The following is a 14764-nucleotide window of genomic DNA, read 5'->3' as shown; positions in this document are numbered from 1 at the left end:
ATGCTTGTTAATAAAAATGGTTTCAATATTCTCCAGGAAGGAAATGTAAATTGAAGGTGATAACGTAAAGCTTGAAGCAAAATGTGCCTGAGTTAATGGGAAAGGAGAAGACTCACTGCATTTGTTCACTGATGGTATTAAGAAAACCAATGCTGAGAATGGAATTCAGTTAACTTAGAACACCATATAAATTGAAGATACTGCACTTAATTTTTTTTTCTAGTAGGTGAGAATTATTGCAATATTACTTTTACTTTAGAGGCTGAAAACTTGACATAGTTCAGACTACTGAATGTTAGTGTGATGCACGTACTGATTTATGCTATCTTGATTTGAGGACTCCAGAGACCCAGGTTCAAATTTTACTTTTGGCATTGGTTCATTTGCCTGTATGTTAATAAATTTAATGAGGTGTGGGATGACCCCTGCTGGTGCCCCTGCTTATGAAAAAAATATGTATCTGGCAGAAAAAAGACATCTTAATTTCAGCCTCCCAAAAATTACAAATATAAACTCAGTCATAAAATGTAGAAAAGTTCCTAATTCAGTGCATCAAATGAGTAATGTTATCTGAAGTATGAAAATAATCTTAAACCACTGAACATTACTGTGTTAGAGCTGCAATGCAATGTATTAAGAAGCGCATTAATCGTTCAGTTCACTATGACATTGTGTTAAACATCTTTTATTAATGAGCTATTACTCCCAGCTGAGGCATTTGATAACCTCTAGTCCATTGCTAAATCCTCTCAGTTGATTTCAGTGAATCACTCTAAACAAACCTAGAGGGAAAAAAAACCCAATAATTTACATTTAAGTCTGTAAGGTCCTAGAACTAGACTCATTTAAAGAAGGGCAGCTTTCCTATAAATCAAACTTTCTGATTTAATGCAGCTGACATATAGATCTATTTTACATTTTTTTTAATTTCAAAAATACAACACATTAAAATAGGTTCAATTTATCAAAGCTAAGAGCAACAATTAAGTAATAATGTACTTAAAGTGCAAAGGCACTTTAACACAAAAAAGTGACGCCCAGTGGCTATACTTGGTAATTGAAACAGCAGTACCGTATATTATTATTTACAAAAGAAAGTCATAGTCCAGGAAAAAAAAAAAAGATCTTTGGAGATCTTCTACATAATACATTAAATTTTCACTTTGAAATGAAAAAAAAAAAACCAAACAAACAAAAACCAAAAAACAGAAAACCCAAAGACCCCTTCCTCATTTCTTTCCAAAGCAAAAAGAATTATGCAAGATCTATTACAGAAACATACATTTGCAGTGACAGTTCCTACAGAAGGGTCAAAGGAGAGAGACATAGAAATAACTTAAAGGGAATGTTGCAAAAGCAACACCATATCCCTGCTATGCTGTAAGGGTTCCATTTCTGTCTTACTCCCTCTCCAATTTAAAAAGTGGAAATGTTGGGAATGCCACAGATGACACCAGCACTGAGTTCAGGCTGATGCTGAATTCATTTAAAAATTTTCCTTTGTCTCCCACCTCCCCCCTCACAGCTGACTGATTGCAGTTTGTTTTTCCAGAACTTCGAGGTAGTCTGGTTCTGTTTGTAGCTTTCCTTGGAGTAAAGGATGCTCGGGTTTAGACTGTTCTGCAAAATATTTCCTGGGAGTTCCATACAAAACAGTTTTATTTATCCTGTCCTGGTTTTGGCGTCTTGATTCATAGGAAGGGGCAAACTGCCTTTTCGGTAAGGTGCAAAAGTTATAATGAACTAATCCCCCGGTGGGGAGTTCCTTGACCCTTTCTGCAATGTTTTGATACAGAAGCTCTGGTTCCCTTGGTGAGGATTGCTTTTCCAGTAATTCAGATGCACTGATTGTAAATGCAAGACTGGTGGGGTCTTCCTTTTTGTGGTCAAGATTGCTATAGCTGAATTCATGGAGATTCCTGTAATAGGCAACTGGATCCCCTTCCTTTTGCATGTAGATTGGGTTTTGGCACATCTGTCCAACAGGAGGGGGAATGTAGTTATAAACATGTCCTTCAGTTTTATCATGGGTCTCAGTGTTGTAAGACCCATACTGGAGCTGAAATGAGCTTATATCTAAGTTGTTTGCACTGCTGGGCATGCTTTGCACTCCTTTCCGGCGCTTAAGGACAAAGACAAACAGTCCTGCCCCAAAACAGACTGACAAAATGAACACAACCAGCAAGCCTAAAATTAAGACAGACAGTGGAACTTCGGTGTGTATTTCTGGGTAGGAACTGGGTGAGATCCCAAGGAGATGAGGTGTATCTGTGTTCTGGTTCATGGAGAGGAGAGAAGAATCTGACAAATTGGGGTTCTCTGGGCAGATGGCTTCTTTGCTCAGGAATTTCAGATGCTCTCCAGAGTGCTTGGTAGGAGACTCACATATGACTTCATTGATAACTACAGGAGGATTTGACTGTTGGTTGTTCTGGTCAGTGACTTGCTCTATCCAGTTCCTCAGCCCCAGGATGTCACATGTGCAGTCCCAAGGGTTCTCCTGGAGGTCTATCTGAATCAGAGCTGAGAGCTGGTCCAAGACTCCTCTCACGGGCAGGTGTGAGAAATGGTTGTTTCTCAGGTTGAGTCTGGTGAGGGAAGTGCCACCAAAGACATTGTCAGGCAAGGATCTGAGCAGGTTATTATTGAGAAATAACAGATGAAGATTACTCAGAGCATCAAAGGTGCGTGGCAGGATCTCCTTAATGACGTTGTACTCTAGGTAGAGATATTGCAGGCTGTGCAGCCCGTCGAACATAGATGGATACAGAATCTCAAGGTAGTTGCCATTAAGATAAAGTCTACGTAAACTTGTGAGGTTTGTAAAGGCACCTTCTTGTATCACTGCAATTCTGTTATTTCCTAGGTGTAACAAATCCAGAGAGCTGTATTCTACGAGATCGCTTCTATAAACAACTTGCAGATAGTTACTGGTAAGGTAAAGTTTCTTTGGACTGGTTGGCCTAGGGTGGAGATCAGAAATGTTGCTTATCTTTTTCTCCTGGCAGTTCACATTTAAGCCGTTGTCTGAGCTCTGTGAAGTACAGATGCAACCAGCTGGGCAGGTGATGGGCACAGGAGACTTTGTCTGGTAAACCATGATAGGTCCGAATATCTGTCTGTCTTTCGACACAGTGACACGGGGTGTGGGGCGGTTTCTCATTTTGGGTGGACGGCTGGCTTTTGGGGCTCTGGTGGGATTGATGGCAGAGTTGGCTGTGGGGGACAGCCTCGAAATGTGTGGGTCTGAGAGGACAGGATGTTTGTCCCTCTGGTTTGAATCACTGGAGCTTTTCCTAGGGCAGAGGTCTTGCCTTGTGAGCTGGGTCACATCTTTTCCATGAAGCCTGAAAGGAGTTTCACAGACTATCTCACCCACAAACACAGTGATGGTGTCTAGCCAGGCCTTGAGTGGCAGCAAGTCACAGGTGCAGTTCCAAGGGTTTTCCTCTAGCTGGATTTCCATGATGCCTCCAATGTGCTCCAGTACACCAGCAAAAGGCATCATCTTCAGCCGGTTCCCCCGCAGATCCAGGTGAGTGAGGAGTACGAAGCGGAAGACATTGCTGGGCAGGGACAGCAAGAGGTTGTCATTGAGAATCAGCACCTTGAGCTTGTTCAGCTTACTGAAGGCCCCCGCCTCAATGGCACTGATGTAATTGTAATCAGCCTGCAGGTACTCCAGACTTTCCAAGCCAAGGAATGTGTCCTCCTTCAGCACTTCCAGCTTGTTGTTATTGAGGTGCAGCCTTTTGAGGGTGCGGAGGCCACTGAAGGCCCCTGTGCGGATCTCCTGCATGTCGTTGTTGCCCAAGTGGAGGGTCACAGCATTGGAGTAGTTAACGAACTCATTGGGGAACAGGCGTGTCAGTGCGTTCCCGTTGAGAAACAGCTGGTAGATCTTGGATGGTGGTGGCAGGAGGAGGCTGACAGTTGTAAATCCTTTGTTTTCACAATTAATGTTCAGCACGTTCTCCTTCTCCTCACAAGGGCAGCGGCTCTTGCTGCAGATGTCTTTGGCAGGTTTGCGACTCTCTGTCTGCGAGATCCCAGCCACTGTTAACAAACTGAGCAACCAAACACCCTTCAGCATCTTTATGCGCCGTCGATCCCCGCTTCGGTACCTACAGTCAAACCTTTTAAGACAGGTAAGGAGAGAAAGAAGAAATCCCCAGTGAAAACAGCCGGGGGCAGAGGCTGCAGGGGGAGGGCACAGCTGGGAAGTTGGGAGGATGAGGAGCGGGCAAGGCAGAGACTTGGCAAACTCCTGTGAAATCCCCCCTCCTCCACCCCTCCTTCTCTCGGGGAGCGCCCGCGGAGCCGCTGTGGGGGAAGCCCCGTCGGGAAGCGCTCCGAAATCCGGGGTCCCTAGAGCTGTCCACCCCGCCCGACCCCTCCGCCAGCCGCAGCCGCCGCCTCTACGTCGACGGCAGAATGGAGAGCGGCTCCATCCCCTCCAGCCCGGCCCGGGGCAGTCCCGCTCCCGCTGCCCGGTCCCGTTCACAGCCGCGTTTCAAACCCGGACAGCGGCCGAGGGAGAGATCAGTGATTTATCCCTCTCCCGGCAGCGGGGCGCTCCCGAACCGCTCTCCCCGAGCTTCCCCCCGCGCTCCTCCGCTCGTACCTGCTCTCGGGGCACCCGAGGGGGCAGCAGGGGCAGGGGCCGCCGTCGAGTGCCGCCGCGCCCCTGGAGACAGGCGCCCGGCGGCGAGAGGCATCGCCCACCGCGCGGCTCGGTTGGAGCGCAGCGAGGAGCCGCCGTCCTGTCCTGTCCCGTCCCGTCCCGTCCCGGCGTGAAGTTGGGCCGGGCGGGAACCGAAGAGCGGCGGCGGCGCCGCTGCTGCGAAGCGCGGGCTGTTGTGCGCGGGGCGCGGCTGTGCGCGCCGCTTTTGCCGGCTGCCCCGCGCGGAGCCGCGCTGACGTCACACGGGGGCGGGAGGGGGGACCCGCGTTTTTCCCAGCCCGCCCCGTTTCCCCCGGTTCCCCCTCCCCGGTGTCTCCCGCAGCCGGCTCCGCTCCCGGCCCGGCCGCGCATCGTGGGAGCGCCCTGACAGCACCTGCGGCCGCGGCCAGGACAGCGCGGGGACTCGGAGCCGGGAGCGGAACAAGGTAAAGGGTGGATTTACCTGCGTCCGGAGGATTTTGGGGCCCGAGTCCCCAGTCCGTGCCCTCAAAATAGGCAGTAAGTCACGCAGCTTCCTCGGCACGAGCCCGCCGGCAAGCGCGCACGTACCGCGCGCGCACACCGCACACCCGCACACTCACACCACACGCAGCGCACACACGCACCATCTGGCTCTGGGAGCAGCGGTGCTGCGAAACCCGGATCTGGCGTTAGCATCTGCACCCCGCTCCAGCGGCAGCAGCTCCCTTCCCCGGGCTGCCGCGCCGGGCTCGTCCAGCGCACTGGTGGTTGCTGCACCTTCGGGGAAGTTGAACACCTTCCACCAGGCTGGGCAGGCGGGGGAGGGCGATCAGCCCTGTGCCCGGATCCCACACCCTCTAGGATGCTCATCCGAGCCCTGAGCCGCTACGACCACATCTAACGCGATCATCCGCACCGCCTAGACTTAGTCCCACTGCCAGCCTGCAATATTATGATAGAGCGTTTGGCTGCCTTTAAAAAGTACAAGCTGTTGGATGTGGGTTACTGTTAAGCACCATGCACTGGGCACAGATCTGTTTGGGGGGAAGGGATGGCTGCTCTTGATCTCTATCTATCTGGAAGGTAAAACTTTGAGTTCAAACTGGGAAAAACAAAGACACTCCACAGTGAATTTTTAAAGTGCTAATATATACACACTTTACTTAGCCTATAAGCACAGAGGTTTGCTGCCAAGAGAGTGCTAGACTTGACAAAAGTGGTAGTGTTATCTTGTATTAGTCTCTAGCCATTAAGTATCAGAGCCCACATTTTAGGAGGAGCAGTCTAAGAGCATTGTCTATTTGTATGAGGCTCATGAGACAGGAAAAGGTGACATCCTGCAGTGGCCAGCACAGTTGCCTTCACAGTGCTGTTGAGCAGGAATAGTGCTGGAGTTTGCATTTGGGATTGAAGCAGCTGCAACTTCCCTATCTAAAATTTGGAGAGGTTGTGGAAAAAGCAGGAGCATCCCACACTGGAGCACGCTTTTTGTGTGGTGCTGCATGAATTTCAACAAGATGTGGCTTCTGAAATGCACTCAGAGCTGCTCAATTTCTAACTCTCTTTATCCAGCTAAATTCAGGAGCAAAAATTGCTAAGATCAGGAAAGATATGTGTAGCAGATCTGAGGTTTCACAACACTAATACACCACCAGCCAGGTTATTATTCTGTGAGATTTTTCACTTGTTTTCTGCTTTAAGCATCAGATGATGGTGTCTGGGGAGTGAAATTGGACTAGTTACAGAACATAGCAAATCTGTTTTTCAGACCTTTCTAACACAGTGTAGGGGCATGAGCCTAAAATGAGAACATGCAAGTAGACCCAGATTAATGTTTTTTGGTTTTCTGAAGGGAGCATATTCATACACACGCCTGCCCACACTGACACAGAGACACACACCTTTCTGTAACCTACCTTCAACTGGCTCACCTGAGTAGCCCTGCACGAGGTAGCCAGCACTCACAGGTCTCGCTCCAACACACAGTAGAAGCTAAAGGGAGAAGTAAATCCAGTGCATTTCTCATCATACAGCGTACGTTTGCTTCATGTCTGTGAGTTTCAGTGACATGCAGCTTTCCGGTGAGCAAGGATCATGTCCTGGAAGTGGCTCACGGGGCAACAGATACTGTCCCACTTGCCGGTGTTTACTAGTACGCAGGAGATGTGTTTGTGGTAACTGCTAATGCTGCCTTGGAAGGGAGAGTGTACGCATGGCATGCCTCAGCAGTAATTACCAGATTCATGTGGGATGGAAGGAACAGCATGTTAGGGGATTGCAACAGTAATAAGACACAGAGATGATACTGATTCTATTACACTGCAAATGCACGCATATAATAACTGCTGTTGGAGGAGGATGAGCAAGGATTTTAAAAAAAAATAGCTACAGCTTTTTATTTGGGAACAAAGTCATGATTTCTCAGCATGCCTGAAGTGCTTTATAATCCCTTCAATTAAAAACACAGAGTATAAAAGAACAGCTTTTTTCCCCCTGCTTGTTTTACTGCCTTTTTATTTTGCATGTTGAATACAGGAACATTTTCAGGCTATGACTATCTGGGAGCCTCCAGAAATGGAAGGCCAGGAGGCAGGTTGATGCAGCAGCCTATGAGGGTTTGGGAAAACTCAGTGTTAAGCCTGATGTGTAGGCATTGTGAAGGTTTAAATTTTTCCCTAATCACTTTGCAGTGTTCCCTCATCTTCCTTTTTGGAGCAAAGTTATGAAGTATAGATTCATAAACTTACAGATTCATAGACTATAAGGCTTAATAGAACCATTGTGGCTTTGGGATCTTGCATAACCCAGGCAGTCAGCTAAATTGAATGAATTCCTGTTTAAACTGGTTCAAACTTCCTATGAAAAAAAAAAAAAAAAGAAAAAAGGAAGAAAAAAAAAAAAACAACCCAAAACTGAAAACCCGGTAACATATCCAGGCCTATTTTAGCAGTTGCCTATGATGAAAATCTTCCATACTGTTTGCCAATAGCTTTCATCTCCCACAGGTTGAAAAAATGGTGCTTTCTCTACAGCTCTGCATCTGGCTGCCTTCAGTTTAAAATTTTTGTCCTTGTATTATTCTTGTCTTATATCCCTGCAATATTTTATGGCTTAAGAACCCTTAATTATTCCATACCTGTTTCCCATGGGGCACTCCCAGACTGCTGCAGCGCAAGTATGAACTAAATGCTTGTCTGATACCAACTTCAATAGTCTGTGTTAGTCCTTTGCTGGTGCATACACCAGAGCAGCTCTTGGCTTCTGCATGGTCCTAAAGCCACCACTTTGTCTATCTGCTGGCAGGGGGGGCGGTGGGGGAAAAACGCCAGACCATGGCATGAAGCATAAGCACATCACATTTGGCACAGATCATTGCCCTTCCTGCCTGATGCACATCATGCTGTTGTCCTTCTGAGCGAGGAGCAGAGTAAGTCTAGAAATGTGGAGATGATTTTCTTTCTCCTCATTGTATCTGCAGGTGGGTGCTAAACACCACTTGCACATCTTATCACTTAGTCTGTTTCTGTTTCTCTGTATATAAATGAGGGAATAAACATATCCACCAAGTCTCACGGAATAAAGAATAAAAAAGCAGCAAGAAGCTAAGCAAAAATCTCTGTGAGTTGGATGGAGAGCAATATTTAAGTTTTACTGATAATTAGACGCTACAAGGTAGCCTGGGTGCTGATGATGGGTAAGGAGGGATTTGTTCATGTAGTATAAATAGATGCCAGAATTTATTTTTGTGAACAAAACATATGTGGTGAAACAATGGGAATTCGTAAATTTAGGTGTTTGGTGATTTCATGTGTTCCTCATTCATGATTCTGAGCTGCATAATATAAGATGCCTACACCATGTCAGCTTTCAAGGTTCTGAGAAAGTCATCACTACTATTCAACAAGTACCCTATATTCTTGCTTTCCCAGGGGATATTTCTCTGTGTGACTGTGTGTATATATGTGTGCCTTTTTGTAGCTGGAGACGTTCTCACTTTGTGAAGATGTACATTTTTGAACCTTTCCGGTACTATGAGTGGGATATTTTTGTGCCTCACTTAAAAGTAATTATTAAGGAAATAAACAGTTTCCAGATTTAGCAGCGCGCAGTATGCAAAATAATTGTTACTTGTAATCCAAGGTTTTATCTCATCCAGCAGCACTGGAAAGTATGCTGAAAAGGAGAGGGTGAAAGAGAAGGCCCTGGCTTTCGCTTGCTTTCTTTGGGCAAGGGGCAGGCAAGGGGTTAGTGAAGGAGCGTGAGCCTAAAAGACAGGGAGGAAGGAATGGGCAGACTGCATCCTCCATGGCCACAACATCCGTCCCTGCTCACCTGTGTCTCCCAACAACAGCAAAAGGGTGCAGCACAGGCACAGGAGAGGCAGAGGAGAGAAATGCTGGTGATGAAGGCTCTGTGGAAGGAGAGCCAATGGATGTGCCAATCTGTGGACAGAGGGGCACTCCTGAGTGACAGTGGCTTCTGAGGGTATGCTGTCTACTGGGTTGTTTTTTGCTGGCAGTCAGTAATTGCCATTGCTGTTACCTGTAATGAGTTTTATTGGTTTCCAGATGCAATTTGTAACCCCATTTTCCCCAACAATTCAAAGATAGGGAGAGCCATAGTCTACTTCATAATATTGCTTACTGGCACTTCATGACTACCTGCTGTATAAAGAGAAGAATTTAATGAACTACACCTTAAAATCAACATGCTTCGTAATTCTTCCCCTCAGTTGCTGCTTCCTGCAAGGACTCAGACTCTGGCCAAGGATACACATTTTTGAGGCCCATTATCTAATTACAACATAATTTTTTGTGAAGAGGCTTTGCCATGATTTGTTTCAGTATATCTGGGGCAATCCATTCTGTAACAGCACAGCATGATTTTACACTGGTGGTGCAAAATACAGTCATATAACTATCAGCTTCTAATGTTTTGTATCATTAATGTGGAATCCTAACTTTCTTAAAAATAGCAAGTGATTTTGAGAGTTATAATAGCAGTAATACTGGTTTCAGCAGGAAATGTGATAGAGAAACTGTCTGTCATAAAGTATCCTAGATAGCCTGTGCACTGAGGTTACTGACAGACTCACCACTATGTAACTAGGATTGCACTTTATTTTAGCTTTGGCCCTTTTTTTCTTTCTTGCACAGAAAACCAAATCTCCCCTCCCTTTGTACATACACATCTTTTAGCACATGACCAAGCAAAGTACTGTAAGACAGTTGATATTTATGGATGTATTCATCCTGTTCAGCAAAGTAATGTGTCTGATCCAAAACCCTTTGGTGTCAGTGGAAGGACTTGATTTCAGTGGGATTTGGATCAGGTCTTTGAACAAATGTTTTAACTTATAAGCATGCACTTAGCTCTTATTGAGTGAGTTAAATATTTTCAGAAGTGCTTTGTTTCATCATGTCAATAGGTCTTTTTCTCTGATTGATAGAAACAGTGAGATGAATCTTCCTGATGGTAGATACTTTGTGATGACATTGCTGGACATCAGGAACAAAAACAAAAACAAAAACAAAACAGAGTTTTTTTTCTGTCTTTAAAACAGCAATGGATTTATCGTTCCTTTCATTTCAGATGAGGAATGTCTACAGTAATATTTACTATTACCATTTATAAGTGGAGTTTTTCAGATTTCTTCAGAGTCATAATCTACGTGTTACATACTGTGAATGCTTTTAACTGGAAATGTCCCATCATGCAAGCACAAGTGCACACAAGTGTTTTTAGTAATTCAGAGAGTCTTGTTGAAATTATCTTGTCTTGCTTTACTGAATGGACATGCCTTAGTAATGGGGCTCATATTTGCATAATGCAGTTGCTGTATGAGTAGGATGAATGTTCACTGTTGAAAGTCTGGAGGGTTGATATGAGAGGTTTCTTCCCTCTGCCTATTAGTAGCAAAAGAAACATAATGAAATCTTCCCGTATCATTATTTTTATGGCAGTAAAGTTGAAAGAATTCAAATCCCACTGTGCTAATGACGTATCTAGCAATATGTGAGGAACAGGAGGAATGGGTGAAATTCAGTCCTGGGCAGAGGGCCAGCCCAGGGTGATCCATCATGAAAGCCACCAATTAAGACCTCAAAATAGGGCTTAAGTGGGACTCCAGTACCCTATCCTTGAGTTGGCTTTCTGCAGTGGTGGGGGGGGAAATTCCACAAAATGAATTATTCATTATAAATAATACATTCTATTAGTTTAGCCTCTTTTACCTGATTCCTTGAATTTATTTAATTGAAATTACTCACCAAATAATTTCTATGAATAATCATGGCCTGAGGATTATTTTTGAGCAGCTCACGGTGAGCATTTCATATTCCACATTCAGGATGAAAGCCATGTCATTGAGTTGTCATTATGCACAGAGGTCACGTATTTCTGGTTTTGCTCCAGAAAAAAATGGGGTGAATGGAAAAAAACCCAGTACTTTTTCACAGTCCATGTCCCCCCCCAAATTCTTTCCATTAAGTTATTCCTAAGAGATGTTTGTGAACAGTTGCTGACTGTGGAAAGATTTTGGCAGTCATTGGCTTTTGTGTTTTTCACCTGTTTTCACCTAACAGAAATGTAATTGTGCTGTATGTGTCTGCACAGTATGTGAATATGTCTGGCTTTCAGACAAGGTCCCCTATCTTCACAAATATTTTGAACCAGATTTGATGAAACGTATTAACTGGTAGAGATTTTTAGTTTCCCGCTTCTACAGCAGAAGTAAGTACTGGAAATTGCTTTCCTAGAGGAAAAGTTGCAGCCTAGCTTCACTGTATTGGGTCTGGATGAGATGGAGTTAATTTTCCCTGTAGCAGCCCTCATAGTGCAGTGATTTGTGTTGGTAGTTAGAAAGGTGTTGTTGACACACCAGAGGTTTGGCTGCTGCTGAGCAGTGCTCCACAGCATAAAGGCTGTCTCTCCAACATTCATCCATCACCAGTAGTCTGGGGGTAGGCTAGATCTTGGTAGGGGACACAGCCAGGATAGCTGATTCAAACTGACCGAAGGGATATTCTATACCATATGATATCTGCTCAGCAATAAAAGCTAAAAGAAAGGAGAAAGGGGGGCATTCATTATTATGACATTTGTTTTCAGGACCAGCTGATGTGTACCGAAGCCCTACTTCCCCGGAAATAGCTGGACATTGCCTGCTGATGGGAAGTAGAGAATAAATCTTTCGCTGTAGTTTGCTTCTATGTGTGGCCTTTGCTTTTGCTTTAATAAACTGCCTTTATCTCGACCCATGAGGTTTTTTTAATTCTTCCCCACCTGCCCTGTGCTGCTGAGGAGAGGAGTGATAGAGCAGCTTGCTGGGCACCTGGCATCCAGACAGGGTTAACCCACCACACTCATCCATTGTTATCTATCAGAAAAATCCACATCAGAATTTGGCTCAAAACTAGAAATTTTGATTTTTGGCTTCTCACCCCACTGCCTTTGTCAGGAGGTGGGAGGGGGATGTGTTCTTAAGCATTTGCCTTGTTGTTTTGTAGGCTTCTACAATATCGAATGAGAATGGAATGGAATAGCCGTACAGTTTCCCTTCAGGTCAGTCACTCACCATTATTTGCAGGGCTGTTTCAAAGTCTTGTTGCAGCATAGGCTCAATGTGAGTATTTCACCATGTAAAGTTATAGAGATGCAAAAGAGGTTGTGGGACTGATGGTGAGTTTTGGTGTCAGAGGTGAAGCTAGTTTATGGCGAGTTACTCAAGAAGTTACTCAAGAAGCCATCCTCAGTCAATAGGAAAGAAGAAATTACTCTGAAAAAAACAAGCAGTTTATCTCTGAAAAGGGGGTATAATAAGTCAGAATAAAATAAAAACAAATGAAGAACAGTGATGTAGCTTTTAGGAAGAAAGTTTCTTTCCTGATTTTCCAAGGATAGGAAAGTTAAGCCTCTGAGAACTAAGGACTTTGTTTGGTGGGGTTTTATGCCTAAAGAAAACTATTCCCTGCTGTCTCTGAGCAGTAATCATTTACCTGAAAAATACCCTATAATATTTCTCTTTGTGGAGGCCAGTCGGTTACAAATAATGACTTTGAAGTGTGATGTATAACTGAAAGTGGCATGAAAAGAAATTCATGAGACAATTAGAACTTATGAGAATGGTGGTTGCATTAATATGTTGGGGAGAATCACTTAGAATAAAGAATTCTGAACTCCAGGGAAGCATTAAAATTTATTTGACATCTGAAGTAGCTCCCTGAGTTGTTATTGCACAAAATGCAATACCAGCATACATAAAATCCTGACCTAGACTTCAGCTGTTGACAAATTTCCCTTTGACTTCATGGGGCCAGGAGTTCAGCTGACTTTTACTCTGGGGAGTTACATAGAAACACACAAAAACCTCAAGGACATTTTATGCTGAGATTTAGGTGCTTAGGTAGAAAATAGGCATACTCAGAATCTCCTCCCCTATTGACAGTGATCAAATTTTGATGGTGCTTAAAATTGCTCAGTATCTCAATTTTTATAGTTTGCCTGGGATTGAAGTTATTTTCCTGGGCATCCTCAGAGCCATTTCTGTCTTGATAGACTCATTTCAAAGCAAAGCAGGGATGCGACAAACATCACTTATTAAGTGAAAGGACAACAGAAAGAGAAGTTGCAATACTGGTTGATATTGTGGTTCGGGATGCTGAAGATATTTAGTTATCTCTCTTCTAGCCTAAATGCCGGGGGATACCAGGGGACACCTGAATGTAGCGAATAGTCAGTGAATAATTACATGTGCTAACTGCCACACGTGGGGGAACCTTTATCCTTATGGGGTGTGTTAAATCCATTAGATTCCATGTAGAGTGGAACAGCTTTGGCAAGAGGGAGTAAACATTTGGCCTTGATCTAAAGTGTGTGTATTCTGTAACACTTACGGCGTTTCTTTCCATGACAAAGCATATAATTGATGAATAACTTTGTATGGCTTTGTTTGTTTGTTTGTTTGTTTTACCGTGAGTCTTTTTCCTGTCAAGCAATAAAATCCTTTGCACAGCAGGAGATTTTAATGTCCACTTCATGACTGAGCACCAAGTGAAGCTGGTAGAAGTGGGCGGCTCAGCCAGCTTTGGTAACCAACTGTGGCTTGGAATCTTGAAAACTGTGGGCAAACCCAGTTACTTCTGTTCGTATTTTGTCAGAGTATTGCAACTACTACACAGGTTAGCATTTGAGCTTTCTGACTAAAAATCTTGTTGATTTTACAGATAGAAGTATTTGGCTTTATTATTTCTAACTGGTGATACTGATGCAATTATATAGGGATATGGTCATATAGGTATTTGGCTATGAACTGGTCAGTGGTCCTGATCATCTTATTGCAATACTTTCTTTTTTAGAGCTGTTGTGGATTTCTGAAGCCTGTCTTTCCTTATAACAGCTGCTTGCTTACTTTTGATAATATTTTTCTTACTAATACAAATATCTCTTCTTTTGACAGAATACTTTAACATCAACAGCTAACGGGTATAATTTTGTAAATCACAACTTACACTGTATCTGTAGCAGGATTTTGCTCAAAAGCAGATGCATTGCACTTATAAATTTCTCCTCCCAGAAAATTTTTTTCCCGTTTTGTCATTAACTTTTGTATTCAGTAATATTAGTGTTGTGGTACCGCAAGAACATCTGATAACTTGAGTCATGGACCAAGTCCTCGTTGTTGTGTTGTTAGCTGTTGTTCTGCTAATCTCTATTTCTGCTGTACAGTGCAAGTACACCTGTGAGAAAGTGGTCATATCATTTTTGTTCTACACATTAAAAGCTTTCATAATACGAAGTTTTAGATCTAGAATTAGAATTGTGTGGGATGCTGTATGCCCAAGAGAATGATAGAATGCCAGGTAGTTTACAATAATATACTGTGAATTTCACTATTTCTTAAACTGAATGTGAGATGATAGATACACCTATCTCTCAGAGACAGATGCAATTAGAGCTACAATTTGTATGTCAGGCTTCTTGCTGGTGTCATTTAAAATAGCTGAAATGCAGAGTTGCCGCTCCCTTCTTCCATCCCCTGAAAGGAGGCTCATACTGGGAATTCTGACAAGACCCCTGTCTTCTGAGGTGGCACCATGCACAGCTTTAAATACTGGTTAA

At 43.9% G+C, this 14764-nt stretch overlaps 1 protein-coding gene across 2 annotated transcripts; it reads right to left on the bottom strand.

The window, feature by feature from the left end:
• Positions 1–669: 669 nt before the first annotated feature.
• On the bottom strand, positions 670–6814 carry SLITRK2 (SLIT and NTRK like family member 2). Of its 2 annotated transcripts, none has more exons than XM_061445957.1 (2): positions 6577–6814; positions 670–4136 (listed from the first exon to the last, which is right to left on the bottom strand). In XM_061445957.1, the coding sequence occupies exons 1-2, from the start codon at positions 6672–6674 to the stop codon at positions 1520–1522; spliced, it is 2715 nt and encodes a 904-aa protein (XP_061301941.1). In that variant the 5' UTR covers positions 6675–6814; the 3' UTR covers positions 670–1519. The 2 variants fall into 2 exon arrangements, with proteins under 2 accessions (XP_061301941.1, XP_061301942.1); XM_061445958.1 differs by lacking the exon at positions 6577–6814 and adding an exon at positions 4625–4853.
• Positions 6815–14764: the final 7950 nt, after the last annotated feature.

Source organism: Pezoporus flaviventris, unplaced genomic scaffold, assembly GCF_033815535.1.
Source record: "Pezoporus flaviventris isolate CSIRO_AGI_PZ_B2104156 unplaced genomic scaffold, CSIRO_AGI_Pfla_v1 ptg000005l, whole genome shotgun sequence".
In the NCBI taxonomy this organism is placed as follows: Eukaryota; Metazoa; Chordata; class Aves; order Psittaciformes; family Psittacidae; genus Pezoporus; species Pezoporus flaviventris.
This window is presented reverse-complemented; position numbering and strand designations above follow the sequence as displayed.